This window comes from Calidris pugnax, unplaced genomic scaffold (genome assembly GCF_001431845.1).
Source record: "Calidris pugnax isolate Ruff unplaced genomic scaffold, ASM143184v1 scaffold118, whole genome shotgun sequence".
Taxonomy (NCBI): Eukaryota; Metazoa; Chordata; class Aves; order Charadriiformes; family Scolopacidae; genus Calidris; species Calidris pugnax.
Window position 1 is genome coordinate 5,402,603 of NW_015090855.1, and position 15,288 is coordinate 5,417,890.

Genomic DNA, 15,288 nt, shown 5'->3' on the forward strand with positions numbered 1-15,288 from the left:
CACGGATGTGGCAGCACTGCCATGGCCCCAATCGGAGCACGTCTGCACACCGGTGGAGGAGCCCCAGCATGTGGGGCCATGGGGCAGCCCGGGCTGTGGGGCAGCCCTGGGCAGGGGCACAGGCTGAGGGCCCTTAGAGACATGGTGCAGCCAGTCAGCGCTGGCACTTGTGTGCAGCCAGGTGGCCCCAGAAATGGCACCAGTGCCCGGGAGCGGGCAGAGCGGCTGCTGGGCTGGAAGCGCAGCGGGATGGAGAGACGGCCACAAACGCGGCAGGGAGAGGCTGCTTTATTGGTGAGAGTGCGGGGGGCTGTGGCGCACCCCGAGCAGGGGACCCCGGAGAGGAAGCTGAGGATGAAGGCTCTGAGCCAGGAGTGTGGCCGGGCCGGGGGGGGACGGTGCGGGGCCGGGGTCTGGGCGTGTGGGACTCGCATCAGGCAGCAGCTTCCCTGAGGACGGGCTGGCAGGAGGCGGCTGCGCCTGCAAAGGGAGCAGAGGGCCGTGAGTGGGACAGGCACATCAGTGCCATGCCGTGGGTACCGTGGGCTCCCTGGGCTCAAGGTGGGTGCCCAACTGACCTCAGTGGAGAGGCGTCACACAGGAGACCTTGCCGCAGCCGTTCCTGCAGCACTTCTGGTTCCCGGAGCAGTTGGAGTCCGTCTTGCACTGGTTTGTGCAGACGCCCAGCATGGGGATCCCCGGGCTGACGGGCGGGCAGGTGCCGGGCTTCTCTGCAAAGGCAAAGGGACACAGCCTGAGACACACTGGCCCTGGCACGAGGGACAGGGCCAGCCCTGCAGCTCCCAGAGCCCTGGGCATGGCCCTGACCCCTGGTTGCCATGGAGGAGAGATCCCTTTGCCAGCTGGCAGCTCCCCCATCCCGCAGCTCTGCCTGTTGGCACTCTTGCCGGCCTGACACGATGGGGACATGTCAGGGAGGCCACATGATGTGGTGGTCCCCCATGGTCCCCTCTTGCTCAGGGGTGTGTGGCTGTGACAGGATGCGCAGCTGTGACACGCAGCCCCGATGGCAGCTGTGGCTTTCCCCCACACCTGCTACAGACACCCCAGCCATGCACTCATGCCCAGGCGAGGGACGTATGTCCCCCAGACAGCCTCTGCCCCAGTTGCATGGGGTCCCTGCCCTGCCATCCCGCTGCATGCTGCTGCCTGCCGCCAGTGTTGGGCTCCCAGCTTTGCACCACGTTGTCCTCTGCTGTGGCACAGCCAGGCCACCTCTGTCCTTGCAGGCAGCGATGGAGGTACTGGAGCCTCAGGTTCACATCCACGTGTTTGTGGCTGGAGATCCCAAATCCTGTGCCTGCCTGTCCAGGCTGCTCTCTGGCAGGACCGTCACGGGGACCGTACTCGGCTGAGTGGCTGTGGGGCCGTGTCCAGCACAGGGCCAGGGATGACGCCGTTGGGAGACTCATCCCAGACGCAGGGTCAGGAGGCAGGACAGAGCCTGTGTCCCAGGCTTGTGGCTGCTCGTGACGAGGCTGAGCGGGCAGCAAGGGCAGCACAGACCCCTGCCCTCTGCACCCACCACAGCATCTTTTGGAGGTGCCTGCTCAACCCCTGTTTTGCCAGGAGGAGGAAGGGGTGAGTGCGGCCCCCGGCAAGCCTGGGTGGAGGGTGCACCATGCTGGGAGGCCACCCCACAGGAGCACACCCTGCCCCCCCTGCTGGGCTCCCCACACAGCCCCCGATAACCGCCCTGGAGCCGGACATGCAAGGGGTGCCCAGGCCCATGGCCGCTACCGCACCCCAGAGCAGCGGTGCCACCGGCTGGGACGGGCTGTCAGCTTGCAGCAGCGGGGCCGGCTCTGGGCAACGGGGCCAGGAGCAAGAGGGAGCGTTACCGTCGGGCTTCTGGCAGGCCTTGCCGCAGGCCGCCGGGCAGCACTTGAGGGTGCTTTCGCAGTCGCCATCGGACTGGCACCCCACCGTGCAGTTGACTGCTTCCGTCGTCTCTGGGTCCGGGCACACGCCGGCTTTGGCTGCAAGGCAAAGGCGGAGGGCGTGGGCGGGCGCCGGGGCTGCTGGCCCTGCAGCAGGGCAAGGGCTGCCGTCCCCAGGCAGGAGATGCTGCCTCCGGTCCCAAGGGCTGGGTCCAGGGATGCTGCTGAGCCCAACGGCGCCGGGTGCCGGCTGGCTCTCGGCCCCGGCCCCCAACCCCAGCAGGCCCTGGGGCTGGGAGGGATGCTGGCTGCTCGCCCGGGGCGTGCCGAGCCGAGCCCAGCCGTGCCGAGCCGTGCGTTCATACTCACTGGTGACATTCTGGGCGGATGCTGGAGGCAGCTCTGCCCAGAGAGCCAGGAGCCCCGCCAGGACGAGCACGCTGCGGGCCGCGGGCATGGTGTGGGTGCTGGTGCTGCGCCTACGGGGCCGCCCGGCCGGCCTTTAAGCTCTTCTCCAGGTGGGGCCGGCGGGCGGGAGAGGGCTCGGCCTTCCGGGTGGCTCCCAAGGGCCGGGCAGGGCCAGGCTCCCCCTTCGTGCTTGCACAACCCGAGTATCAGGTATCTGCCGCTGCTGGCTGCCGACCAGGAAGGGGGGAGCCTCGAGGAGACCGGCCGGCCATGCCGAAAACTTGCCCGGCAGGAACAGCCACCGGGAGCCACCGGCCCCTGGCCCCCCGTGGGCTGCACACTGGACCCCGACTGTCTCCGTCCCCTTGGGCAGCCAGGGCGTAGGGCTGCCATGGTCCCATGTGAGGCTCAGCCACCGGAGGCCGTGGGGATGCAGCTGGTACCACCGGTGGCACCGGGGACATGGCAGGATCCATCCCCACCACCGCCTCGGCCACGGTCGCAGCTCAGTTGGAGCCCCCCAGCCTGGGCCACTGATAGCCAGAGGCCAGGATAAGCCAGCGGCGTGGCTTGGGCCTGTGGCTCAGTGGCAGCTACAGCTCGCCCAGCTCCTGCTCCAGCCTCTTGTCCTCCTCCAGCTCTCGTTCCTCGGCTGAAGGGCCCTCCAGGCAGCCTGTGCCTCTGGGCAGGCGCCCGCCCCGGGGTTCCCCTGTGCCTCCCCTGCAGCTTCGGGAGCTCCTTCTGCCTGACTGCAGCCTCATCCCATGGCCCCTCTCCTCCTCTCAGCCTCCAACAGCCCCGGGGACGTGGCCTGGACCAGCCGGCAGCGCCGGTTGGGCGAGTGGCTGGCGGGAAGCGAGCTGCTGGTGTGCTCTGGCTGCGCGCCCGGTGCTGCAGGGCATGGTGGTAATGGGGGGCCATGGGACCCCCATACCCCCTCGGCCTGGCAGCTATCGGGATACCCCTCCCGTGGCACATGTGCTGCCCTCGGGCTGGCCGGGATGCTTCGCGGCGCCTGGCAGCATCGAGCTGGGGTTTGTTTGGGTAGGCCCAGCCAGCTGAGCAGCCCTGGTCACCCCGTGTGGTGGCCCTGCTCACATCAGCGTTTGCTGCTCAGCCAGTTCCTGTCTCCTCCGCAGGTGCTGTCGGTGATGACTTTAATTCCTCGGGGCTGCTGGCAGGAGGGGAGCATCCCAGCACTCCGGCAGGACAACCTGAGGACGCCAGCTCCTTTGCTTGTGGCTCCCAGTTGGGGCTCAATGCTGTGGGTCGTTTGGCTGCCATCACGATGCCGGTCCCTCTGTGTGGTGCCGGTGATGCCCGACCGGGTCATGGGCTGGACCCCTCTGCTGGGAGGCAATCCCAGAGCATCCCAGCTCCTTGGGCCCCATCCGGGGCACAGCCACAGGCTGAGCCTCTCCTGCACAGGGAGGACAGTGAGACCTGCCCTGTCCCCGGTGATGATGTGCCCTTGTCACTGGCAGAGGCTCCATGGGCAGCCCCAGCTCCGGGCTGGAGCATCCCACAGCCCTGCGTGAGTCAGGGGTGCCCAGGGCCGGAGATACGGTCCCTGCCCTGAGTCACGAGCCAGCGTCTGCTCTGCCGGGATCCGTCTCCAGGTAATTTAACCCCACAGTCAACAATGCAGCGCAGAGCGGAGTGGCAGTAAATCAGTAACTGTTTGCCTTTGCCTGCAGTTCCCTCCCCGCCACGGGTGTTTATGCAGTAACAGGAGCCGCTGCGGATGGCCCAGCCGCCTGCCCAGCCGCCGCTCTGTGCTTCACTGCCTTTGGCAGCGGGAGCCAACGCTTGGGTACAGGGGACAGGCCTGGGGCAGCGGGGAAAACAGCAGGACAGTCCTTATCCATGCACCTTCCATGCTAGGATGCTCAGAGGCTGGGTGACAGGGAGCTGCCGGGGAGGCTGCCAGGACCTGGCCACGCTCGGGCTGGCTGGCTGGTCCCCGCTGGGGACAGCACTTCAGGAAACTGAGCTGGGCTGACGTTTCGAGCCCAGGGCCAGTGCTGGGACTCCCTGAACAAAGGCAACCCTGTTGCAGCCCGGTGGCCCCTGTGCCAGGGCTTGGAGCACACTGTTTCGGTGGCCGGGGTGAGATGAGGGTGATAATGTGGCCATTGGAGGTGTGAACGTCGGCTGGGTGGTGCCCTCCAGGGTGGAGATGACGGACCCACACTGTCCCTACCTCTGCTGCACAGGGACAGAGCCCACCTAGACCCAGTGGTGGCATCCCTGGAGCAGAAATGCTGCTGCCAGTCCAACGCTGCCCACACAGACGCTGTCCCTGTTGTGACTAAGCTGCTGCTCCTCTGCTGGCGTTCGCCCTTGAGAGCTGTTGCCTTGGTCTGACCCTGAAATTGCTCTGGCCCAGCCTGTGGGATGACCTTGGCGCTGACAGTGAGCAGCCGGAGCTGGGAGGCTGCGAGAGTGAATGCCAGCAGCCGGGCTGCACCGGAGCAGCAGGATGGGAGCAGGCGGGAGCCCAGAAACGGGCTCGTGGCAGGAGACAAAGGGGAAACCATGGAGGAAGGTGAGAGCTGCGGGGAGCAGTGTGGGCGTTGGCGGGTTTGCCCAAGGTTGTGCCTTGGCCCTGGCATGCCCAGCTGGCTGCCAAGTGCCCGATCCACTAGCCCTGCTGCCAGCACGTTCAGTCCCTCTCCAGCTGCCCCAGCTGGCCAGTGGCTGAGCCGGGCTCCAGCCCACGCAGTCGGCATCACTTTCCGGAAGACAGAAATGCTTTGGCTCCTGTCCCCAATGTGTGGCATTCAGGATGCTGCTGTCCCCACCCTGTGTCTGCCAGGTACTTCCTCGACAGAGGCCGAGGATGACTGTGGGCAGCGCGGGGGGTCTGCCTGTGCAGCTGCAGGCAGCCATCCCCGTGCCAAAGCACGTCCTGGGGGAGGATCCTGGCTGAGGACGTGGGATCAGCAGCCCCGAGCCTGACCCCCAGGGCTCTTCCCTGCAGCATCCCTCGGTGACAGTGCCTGCCACTGCTGAGCCCGGTCACGCTGACTGCACCCAAGCCCCATGACTGCACCCAAGCCCCATGAGTGACCGAGGCTGCTTCATGGCAGCAGGGAAGGGGCTGGAGTCACGTCTCCCTGCCTGCCGTGGGAGGGCAGTCAATGATTAAAAGGAGAGCGTTGCTGGGCCAGGCAAGGTGCCCCCGGAGCCCGCACGGAGCAGAGAAAGGAGAGGACAGCGATAAAGAGGGACACCCCTTCCTCTGGGACACATCGGGCCCCAGCAGTCAGCAGCTCAGTGCCTGCCACTGCTGAGCCCGGTCACGCTGACTGCACCCAAGCCCCATGACTGCACCCAAGCCCCATGAGTGACCGAGGCTGCTTCATGGCAGCAGGGAAGGGGCTGGAGTCACGTCTCCCTGCCTGCCGTGGGAGGGCAGTCAATGATTAAAAGGAGAGCGTTGCTGGGCCAGGCAAGGTGCCCCCGGAGCCCGCACGGAGCAGAGAAAGGAGAGGACAGCGATAAAGAGGGACACCCCTTCCTCTGGGACACATCGGGCCCCAGCAGTCAGCAGCTCAGGGTCCCCACGCTGCGTGCAGGGACAGGGAGTTAATTTGAACCCTCTGGGACCCAGCCGTGTACCCAGCTGGCAGCCAAAGGCCAGTGCACCCCACGGGCAGGGCTGCCATGTCCTACTGCTGCCACCAAGCCCTCCCCGCCTGCCACACAGACCGCGGTGGCCCCTCTCCATGCTGCAGAGCTGGAGCCTCACACCTTGGTGACAGTGTGTGGCCGGGGCCACCCTGGCCCATTGTGGGGTGCCCTGGAGCCAAGGATGTCCCTGGCTCTGTGCCAGTGTGATTGGTCCTACCCATTCATCGTACGTGGCACCCCCAGTCAGGACCAGCCCTGCAGCGCCCCGAAAACCGGTGGGACGCAGCCACCCTGTGCCCCCCAAGCACTCACCCATACCCCCGGCAGCCGCAGTGGCCAGCTGCAGCTGGGCACACAGGGCGAGGATGCCCAGGAACAAAATGCCAGCGGTCTTCATGGTGCTCCCCGTGGGTGCCAGATGGCCAGCGCGGGTCGGAGGGGGTTTATATCTGCGCGGGGCCGGGGAGGGGCCACCACACACATAACCTTCGGGTACCGAAACTCTTGTTGCGTTTCACAGTTGCGCCCGAGGCAGTGACAGCCCCACGACATGTTGTTGTCTGAGAAATCATTTACCACGGCCCCGTTCCAGCCCCAGTGGCCAGGCTACAGCCAGGGTGGGGACGCCAGCACCCAACAGCACCCTGTCTGGGGGAAAGAGAGACACGGGTCGTGGGCCAGGGACACCCCAGTGGCCATGGGGAGCCCAGAGGAAGGGGTTGGAGCTCTCTGGCTTGGAAAAGAGGGGACAGAAGGGACAAGGAGAAGACATCTACCTCCAGAGTGGCTCGAAGGGTGCAAATAGGAGTTTCTTCCCATGGCTGCAGGGGCTGGGGGTGCTGGGGAAGACCCGTGGGTGAGGAGCAGAAGGTGGTTGGTCTCCTCACCGAGATGTGGGACTCAACACTGCAGAGATCAAGCACTGCCCAGGTGTGACAAGCAATTAGATGAGTCCATGGGACAGGAACCCAGGGAGGACTGAGGAGGAGGATGATCGCCCTGGGGAGTCCTGGCAGTGCGTGACAGGAATGTCTTGCAATGGAGCTGCAGGACAGTCTGTCCCTAGACCCTGCCTACCCCAGTCCCAGCCTGGTGCCAGCATCCTGCTGTGTCTGCCCATGGAGCTGCAGGTGACAGCTGACCGGGTCCCCATGGGCGAGTGTGGCCTCAGGGGGAGCAGAGCGTGGGAAGCCTGTGCGACGTGCCAGGCTGGGCGCACCCGCTGCCCCGCGCCGTGCACCGAGCACCATTCCTCTGCGGGGACAGGTGGGCGGCTGGTGCCGTCACGTCGGCCGGCTGCAGGCGGGTGCTCCAGCGGGGTCAGCACCGGGGCTGCCTTTCACCCCGCCGTGCACCGGGAGCGGCAAGAGGCAGCTCTGGATGGGGTGGGGAAGCCCAAGGTTAACATTGTGGGGAGGTTGCAGAGAGCCCCACGCAGCCAAGCGTGCGAAGGGTGGTGGTGCCAAGGGGGAGGTGTGCTCTGTGCCCATGGGAACCCCATGGTGCTGCTGTTGCTGCGCCCCAAGACTCTGCTGAGAGAGGCCTTTGCTCCCTGCTCACCGTCCCATAGGATGTGGGGGCACGGCCAGGTGCGTGCATCCCTACTGGGGGTGCGCCGTTGCACCGCTCACTGCTGAGTTGTGGCCATGCTGGCACAGCTCGCCATGTCCCACCAAATGGTGAAGGGCACTGGCGGGTGCTGCCAGCAGATCGGGCACAGGCAGCCCAGGGGGGTTGGCAGGGCTGCAGTGAAGGAAGTGGGGCAGCTTGTGGTGGTGGTGGGCAGAGAGGGGCAGGACCTGGGTTTTTGAGGGGCTGGTGGAAGAGGCTGGTCCTCTGCTGGAGCTAGAGATGGGGAGAAAGGCCTTGGCCGGGGTCCTGGTGTGCAGGGAAGGACAATCCCTGCCTGGGGGTTTGTCACAGGGCGGGCCTGACTGGAAAGAGGCTTTGTACTGAGGCTGACGTGAGCTCTGCAGTTTCATCCAGGGTTTTACAGCCCGACGAGCGTTATTTCCCCACTTGGAAATTCCTGTTTGCATCATCTTGGCTCCAAGTGGCCAAATGCACTTGTTGCTACAGACACTCTGGGTCTGAAATGAAGGAAACCTTTAGCAAGAGAACTGAGGGCTGGGAAAGCAGTCCTGTCCCCAGTTTATATGCACGGGGGTCCCTCTGAGTGACACTTTTGCCCCGATGTGGCATGTGGAGATGCGGGAGTCACTAGCCTTCAGCTGGCGCTGGCATCTCCTTGCTCTGGGGCCTTCGGCCTCGCACCCTTCCTCCCCTGGCTGCCACATGCCCCTTGTGTGTTACTGCGTGTTGCTGTGTGCTGTTAAGGAGGGGGTGTTCGTGTCCCACAAGCACACAGCAGCTGTGAAGCCTGGCATGTCCTCCTGCCACCGTGTCCTGGCCGTGGGGAACAAGCCCCCCTCAACCTGTGCAGCCCCCTCCCTGCCTGCAGCCCCCCCTCCCTGCTGTGCCCTGGCTGGGGCTGCGCAGCCCCCACCCCTGTGCCCCCACCAGCGATGTCTCGCAGCTCCGTGGGCTCCGTGGGCCCATCCCGGCGGAGCATCCCGGGTGACGACCGGCAGAGGAGGCTGTTGCTCCGTCAGAGCGGGCCGGGCCGGGATGGGGAGCGGGGACCGGCTCCTCCGGTCTTGGGGAGCCCCGTGCCCGGAGGCGGGGGCCGGCGTGGGGCGCTGTGCCAAGCCCGGGCCGGGCCCGGTGCTCCCGGGCTGTATTTAAGGGGCAGCGGGCGGCGAGGATGCAGAGCCATGAAGCCTGAGATGCTCCTCCCGCTGCTGCTCCTGCTGGTCCTCCCGGCCCCCCCGTTGGCCTCGGGTCAACTCCTTCAAGGTGAGCCCCGGGCTGGGGATGCCCTCTGAGGTCTGCCCCGCTCCCCGACACCGCCCCGGTGTCCCCTAGACCCTCTGATGGGGGATGTCACAGCCTCCGAGCTGGGACATCCCACCGGGACACCCCGCGGTCCCCGTTGCTGCAGAGTCCCCATCTGAGTGGCGGGGCTGGACCCCCCTGGGGAGGTGTCCCCCCACCCCATCTCACCCACCGGCAGCTTCCGAGGTGCCAGGTGGAGCCGGCTCTGAAGGTGGTGGGTCCCCCGGTGTTCTGCACCGTGATGTGTCCCCGCTGCCGGGGCAGGACACGTCCCGGCCATGCCACCCCCTCCCAGACTGGGGGTGGCCCTGCCCGCACAACATAACCCCCTGCCCGTTCTCCCAGGGAGGTATGACCTGTGTCGCCCACCCGTCAAGTTCCTCCCGAGGCCCTGTGACAACTTCTGCTCCTCAAATGATGACTGCCCGGGCAGCGAGCGCTGCTGCAGCACCGGCTGTGGACGGGAATGCTGGCTCCCCCAAAGAGGTGGGGGGGTCCCTTTCGCCCCCCCAAGGAGCCCTGAATGAGCTTATGCTCTGCCCTCCAAGGTGGTGGTGGTGGGGTGATGGGCTGCAGCCACCTTGGGCAGTGGGTCCTGCAGCCCTGCCGGCCCCCACACCCCGTCCTGGCATGTGGATGAGATGCCCTGGGTCTGGGATCTTCCGAGCACAGCCGTTGCCTGTGGGGTGCATCACCCACCCCTGCTCTCAGCCCTGGTGCCGGGGGACAGGGGTACCTGTTGCTCCTTGCCCACAGGACCCTGGGGGTGGGCACCCTTGGGGGTGGGCTGGGTGGTGGGAGCAGGCAGAGGCTGGTAGGGCTCTAACCTTGCTGACCATTTCTAGCCAAGAGGGGCTCCTGCCCGCAGTCAGAACCTGGCCTGATCACCACGTGCGATGTGCGCTGTAGCTCTGACAGCGAATGCCCAGGCGACATGAAGTGCTGCCACTGGGGCTGCAGCATCAGATGCATGAAGCCGGTGCTAGGTAAGGGCTGCCAGGGGGCTCGGTGGGAGGGGGGCCACGGCCACCACAGATTCTGACTGTGAGCTGGTGTCCTTTCCCACCCGTAGCCAAACCAGGTGTCTGCCCCAGAAGAAAGGTGCTGCAGACCTTCGCCCCCTGCACAAACTCATGCCGTGATGACTCCGACTGTCCCGGACGTACCAAGTGCTGCTTCACGGGCTGTGGCCTCGGCTGCCTTCCTCCCAACAGAGGTAACACGGCCCTGCTCCTGCCCACTGGCTGGGGCCACCACCCGGGTCCTGCTGCCTCCAATAGTCCCATGTCCTCAGGTGACATCTGTCACCTCCCACCCGTGCCGGGGACGCTTCTGTCACTATGCCTACAACCCTTCCCATGGGGACCTGCCAGCTGTTCATCTACAGTGGCTGGGGGGGGAACCCCAACAATTTCAGGACAGTGGAGGAGTGCCCAGCAGGTCTGCCACAAACCAGACCGAGCCGGACTGGGCCAGACTGGGCCGGACTGGGCTACCCCTGCCTGGGCAGAGGGTGGGAGCGCAGAGCTGTGTTGGTTGAAAATGGGCAGCCGGTCCCCGAGGAGTGAGTGTGGCCTTGTCATGGCAGGGAGAGCAGCAGCATCCCACGTCGCCCTGGCACACGGGTGTTTATGCTGGGTGGTTTCAACCAACTCGCGGGTCCGTGCTGGGAGCTGGCGTAGTCTTTGGTCAGAGCCAGGCAATAGCGTTAGGAATTGGAATTTTTACAGCCCAATTACCAAATCAGGAAACCTGACCAGGCGCTGGCAGGTGGAAGAGCCAGCTTTTGCCATGTGCCTTTCCACATCCCTGCCAAACACGTTTGGCACAGGGTGTGCATTTGGGAAGGCTGGTGGAGCCGCAGTGACACCCATGGGTGCGGAGAGGGGGGCTGGAACCATGTGGACACTCACCTGGTTGTGACACTCGTTTCCGAGCAGAGCCACAGGCAGTTGGGGCTGTTGGTGGTTGAGCTGCTCGGCTTCCCTGGCACGGCAGCTGTATGTCCGTGCAACACCGGAACACGATTGCTGCTCCCGGCCGTGCCACAGCCCTGGGGGTGTGAGCCAAGGGGGCAGCCCGTGCCCGGGGCTGGGGGGCAGACGCCGTAGGGGGTGAAGGCACCGGGGGTGAGTGCAGCAGCCAGTCTGGGGCCGGCTCTGCTCCCCAGTGCCAGCACCCTGCTGCCTCCCCCGACTGCCTGCACCACCCTTCCTCACCATCACCTTTTGTCCCCCAGGGAGATACGGGGAGTGACCCCAAGGAGGAAGCAGCGCTGGAGCACAGCAGGGCCCCTCCGTGGGCTCAGCAGCCTGGGGGCCGGGGTCTGTGGTGATGCTGGCTGCCGTGCTCTGCCCCATGCAATAAAGTTGCCAGGACGCCTGGCTTGCAGCAGCCCAGTCTCCTTCACTGCGTCTCTGTGGTGCCAGCAGCTCCACGTGCTGCCCAGAGTTTGGCCAGTGCCCGGAGTCCACAAGGTACTTCCTGAGGCTCTGTGACGACTTCTGCTCCTCAAATGATGACTGCCCGGGCAGCGAGCTCTGCTGCAGGACCGGCTGTGGACGGGAGTGCGTGCTCCCCAAAGGAGGTGAGGAGGTGCCTTCTTCCCAAAACAAGCCTGTGCTCTGCCCCCCAAGGTGGTGGTGGTGGTGGGGTGATGGGCTACAGCCACTTTGGGCAGTGGGTCCTGCAGCCCTGCCAGCCCCCACACCCTGTCCTGGCATGTGGACGAGATGCCCTGGGTCTGGGATCTTCCGAGCACAGCCGTTGCCTGTGGGGTGCATCACCCACAAGGGCTGGCATGGGTGGCCCCTGCACCCACCCCTGCTCTCAGCCCTGGTGCCGGGGGACAGGGGTACCTGTTGCTCCTTGCCCACAGGACCCTGGGGGTGGGCACCCTTGGGGGTGGGCTGGGCGGTGGGAGCGGGCAGGGGCTGGTAGGGCTCTAACCTTGCTGACCATTTCTAGCCAAGAGGGGCTCCTGCCCGCAGTCAGAACCTGGCCTGATCACCACGTGCGATGTGCGCTGCAACTCTGACAGCGAATGCCCAGGCGACATGAAGTGCTGCAGCGTGGGCTGCCAAGTCCAATGCGTGAAGCCAGAGCCAGGTAAGGGCTGCCAGGGGGCTCGGTGGGAGGGGGGCCACGGCCACCACAGATTCTGACTGTGAGCTGGTGTCCTTTCCCACCCGTAGCCAAACCAGGTGTCTGCCCCAGAAGAAAGGTGCTGGAGACCTTCGCCCCCTGCAGAAACTCATGCCATGACGACTCCGACTGTCCCGGGCGTAACAAGTGCTGCTTCACGGGCTGTGGCCTCGGCTGCCTTCCTCCCAACAGAGGTAACACGGCCCTGCTCCTGCCCACTGGCTGGGGCCACCACCTGGGTCCTGCTGCCTCCAATAGTCCCATGTCCTCAGGTGACATCTGTCACCTCCCACCCGTGCCGGGGACGCTTCTGTCACTATGCCTACAACCCTTCCCATGGGGACCTGCCAGCTGTTCATCTACAGTGGCTGGGGGGGGAACCCCAACAATTTCAGGACAGTGGAGGAGTGCCCAGCAGGTCTGCCACAAACCAGACCGAGCCGGACTGGGCCAGACTGGGCCAGACTGGGCCGGACTGGGCTACCCCTGCCTGGGCAGAGGGTGGGAGCGCAGAGCTGTGTTGGTTGAAAATGGGCAGCCGGTCCCCGAGGAGCGAGTGTGGCCTCGTCATGGCAGGGAGAGCAGCAGCATCCCACGTCGCCCTGGCACACGGGTGTTTATGCTGGGTGGTTTCAACCAACTCGCGGGTCCGTGCTGGGAGCTGGCGTAGTCTTTGGTCAGAGCCAGGCAATAGCGTTAGGAATTGGAATTTTTACAGCCCAATTACCAAATCAGGAAACCTGACCAGGCGCTGGCAGGTGGAAGAGCCAGCTTTTGCCATGTGCCTTTCCACATCCCTGCCAAACACGTTTGGCACAGGGTGTGCATTTGGGAAGGCTGGTGGAGCCGCAGTGACACCCATGGGTGCGGAGAGGGGGGCTGGAACCATGTGGACACTCACCTGGTTGTGACACTCGTTTCCGAGCAGAGCCACAGGCAGTTGGGGCTGTTGGTGGTTGAGCTGCTCGGCTTCCCTGGCACGGCAGCTGTATGTCCGTGCAACACCGGAACACGATTGCTGCTCCCGGCCGTGCCACAGCCCTGGGGGTGTGAGCCAAGGGGGCAGCCCGTGCCCGGGGCTGGGGGGCAGACGCCGTAGGGGGTGAAGGCACCGGGGGTGAGTGCAGCAGCCAGTCTGGGGCCGGCTCTGCTCCCCAGTGCCAGCACCCTGCTGCCTCCCCCGACTGCCTGCACCCCCCTTCCTCACCATCACCTTTTGTCCCCCAGGGAGATACGGGGAGTGACCCCAAGGAGGAAGCAGCGCTGGAGCACAGGGCCCCTCCGTGGGCTCGGCAGCCTGGGGGCCGGGGTCTGTGGTGATGCTGGCTGCCGTGCTCTGCCCCATGCAATAAAGTTGCCAGGACGCCTGGCTTGCAGCAGCCCAGTCTCCTTCACTGCGTCTCTGTGGTGCCAGCAGCTCCACGTGCTGCCCAGTGCCTTCCCGCTTCCATTCCTGGCACATCCACGTGCCACTGGAGCCGTGAGCCCAGAGTCTGGCTCAGCCCAGGGACCCTGTACCTGGCACGCAGGGTGTGGGCTTGCTTGGGGTGGCACGTGGCTCCAACTGGCCCCTCATTGCCAGCTCTCAGCCCGCATTCCCCCAGCAGGCAGCCAGTGTGGGGGCCCTGGCACCTCTCATGGCCGCAGAGAGCTGGGCAGCACCAGCTCTGGTGTGAAATGTCCCTCCTGGACATGTCCCCTTCCCTCGCCCATGGGGACAGCCCCGTGGTGGTGCCCTGGCCCGGTGCCCACAGCAACTTGCTCCCACCTTGGTCCCTGGGCAGAGCACAGCCAGGGGACGTGGGGGATGCCACCATGCCAGGGGTGGGACAGGCCGGCAAGACAGGGGCCTAGAGGTCTTTCCCCAGAAACACCTCCTGTCAGCGCTCATATCCTCATATTAATTTGCTAATTAGTGAGAGCCCAGAGAGAGGAACGGGGACCCTCGGGTTGGGCTCGGGGGGTGGACGGAGCAAGGGGGGGGCACTGGGTCCCCTGTGTCAGGTGTGGCAGCTGCTGGGCACGGGGGTGATGAATCATGGAGCGGCTGCGGGAGAGCCCTCAGTCTGGGCATCGCTCTGGGGATCACTAGGGAACTAGTGCCAAACTGGTGGGTGATACCCACCCACTCTGGCAGCATCTCGGTGCCACCAGGCCCCCAGGGACAGCAGTGGGGAGCTGGGGAGCTGGGGCTGGGGGGCAGGAGCGTCTCAGAGGTGGCATTTACTCGGGGGGAGCGGCAGCGGGACGGTGCTGTGCATGCTCCCCCCCCCAGGCGCCACTGGCTGTGGCCGCTGGCGAGCTCTGCAGGCAGAGACAGCGAGGAACTTGAAACAGAAAAGATGAAAACCTCCTGAAAGTGCCCATTTATTATTCATCTCCCTCCCCACCTGCTCCCGCGCGGCCCCGAGCTGGCGCCGCAGCTGCTGCTGGCTCCGAGAGGAAAGTCCCTGTGTGGGGCAGGCAGGAGGGGCAGCACCCCATCCCCAGGACCCTGTCCCCCCATCCCCAGACCCAGTGGGGGCTGCGACTGCGGGCAGGGCTGCAGCGTGTGGCCCCAGGGCAAGGAGGGTGCCCAGCCCAGGCAGGGTGATGCCCCTTCCAGCCCCCTCCTTGTCCCCCACAATCCAGCTCTTGGGATTTAAAGGCTGCTCCCTCCATCGCAGCTCTAAGAGCTCCTGTCCATAACCGCCGGCTGTGGTGAGACTGAGATGCTGGCACGGGAGTACTGGTTGCCCGCGGGCAAGCGGCAGCCCTGGCCCCGTGGCACAGCCCAGCTGGTGGCATGGCCACGCACGGCGTGCCGGCTGGCGGCACGGGGAAGGCGGCCTCCCAAAATGGGGTATTTATTACAGCCATACATCACGGTGGCGGCCTGATGCGGGCAGACGGTGGTGATTTTTCTCCGTGGTTTACAGACAAATGAGGGGAAGGAAAATTGATGTGAACTTTGCTCCAGCGAGAGGTCGGGCGCGGGCAGGGAGCTGGTTATGGATGAGATGGGGGCTGCTGGGGCTGCCTGCCCCCGGGCACCTCCCAGCCCCCTTCTCTGGGCTGGATGGATGGGAGCACTGGCAGTGGCAGGAGCAGGAGGACTGCATCTGCTATGGGGACTGTGTTGCTGCTCTGGGGGACTGGAGGAGAAGGAGGGTCCGGAGAAGGGGGGTCCGGAGGAGAAGGGGGGTCCAGCTTCTCCAGCCCCCCATCACCTGCAGCATGGCCCTGAGCAGGTGGCTGTGCCCATCCCTCATCGGGACTTGGCTTGGCTGCTCGGGGCAGGGGACCACGTGGGCTGGGTTATTAA

General features: G+C 65.5%; 3 protein-coding genes across 4 annotated transcripts; 2 read left to right on the forward strand and 1 right to left on the reverse strand.

Moving 5' to 3' along the window:
* Positions 1-272: 272 nt before the first annotated feature.
* On the reverse strand, positions 273-6,366 carry LOC106888993 (WAP four-disulfide core domain protein 2-like). 2 transcript variants are annotated; one of them, XM_014943631.1, is made up of 4 exons: positions 6,258-6,366; positions 1,863-2,000; positions 579-731; positions 273-480 (listed from the first exon to the last, which is right to left on the reverse strand). In XM_014943631.1, the coding sequence occupies exons 1-3, from the start codon at positions 6,340-6,342 to the stop codon at positions 580-582; spliced, it is 375 nt and encodes a 124-aa protein (XP_014799117.1). In that variant the 5' UTR covers positions 6,343-6,366; the 3' UTR covers positions 273-480; position 579. The 2 variants fall into 2 exon arrangements, with proteins under 2 accessions (XP_014799117.1, XP_014799115.1); XM_014943629.1 differs by lacking the exon at positions 6,258-6,366 and adding an exon at positions 2,271-2,538.
* A 2,336-nt stretch (positions 6,367-8,702) lies between these two features.
* Positions 8,703-11,234, forward strand: LOC106889053 (WAP four-disulfide core domain protein 18-like). Its single transcript, XM_014943703.1, has 4 exons — positions 8,703-8,786; positions 9,686-9,826; positions 9,913-10,056; positions 11,080-11,234. The coding sequence occupies exons 1-4, from the start codon at positions 8,720-8,722 to the stop codon at positions 11,094-11,096; spliced, it is 369 nt and encodes a 122-aa protein (XP_014799189.1). The 5' UTR covers positions 8,703-8,719; the 3' UTR covers positions 11,097-11,234.
* On the forward strand, positions 11,175-13,343 carry LOC106889022 (WAP four-disulfide core domain protein 3-like). Its single transcript, XM_014943665.1, has 5 exons — positions 11,175-11,200; positions 11,273-11,427; positions 11,808-11,948; positions 12,035-12,178; positions 13,212-13,343. Exons 1-5 carry the CDS (start codon positions 11,175-11,177, stop codon positions 13,226-13,228), a joined length of 483 nt encoding a protein of 160 aa, XP_014799151.1. The 3' UTR covers positions 13,229-13,343.
* Positions 13,344-15,288: the final 1,945 nt, after the last annotated feature.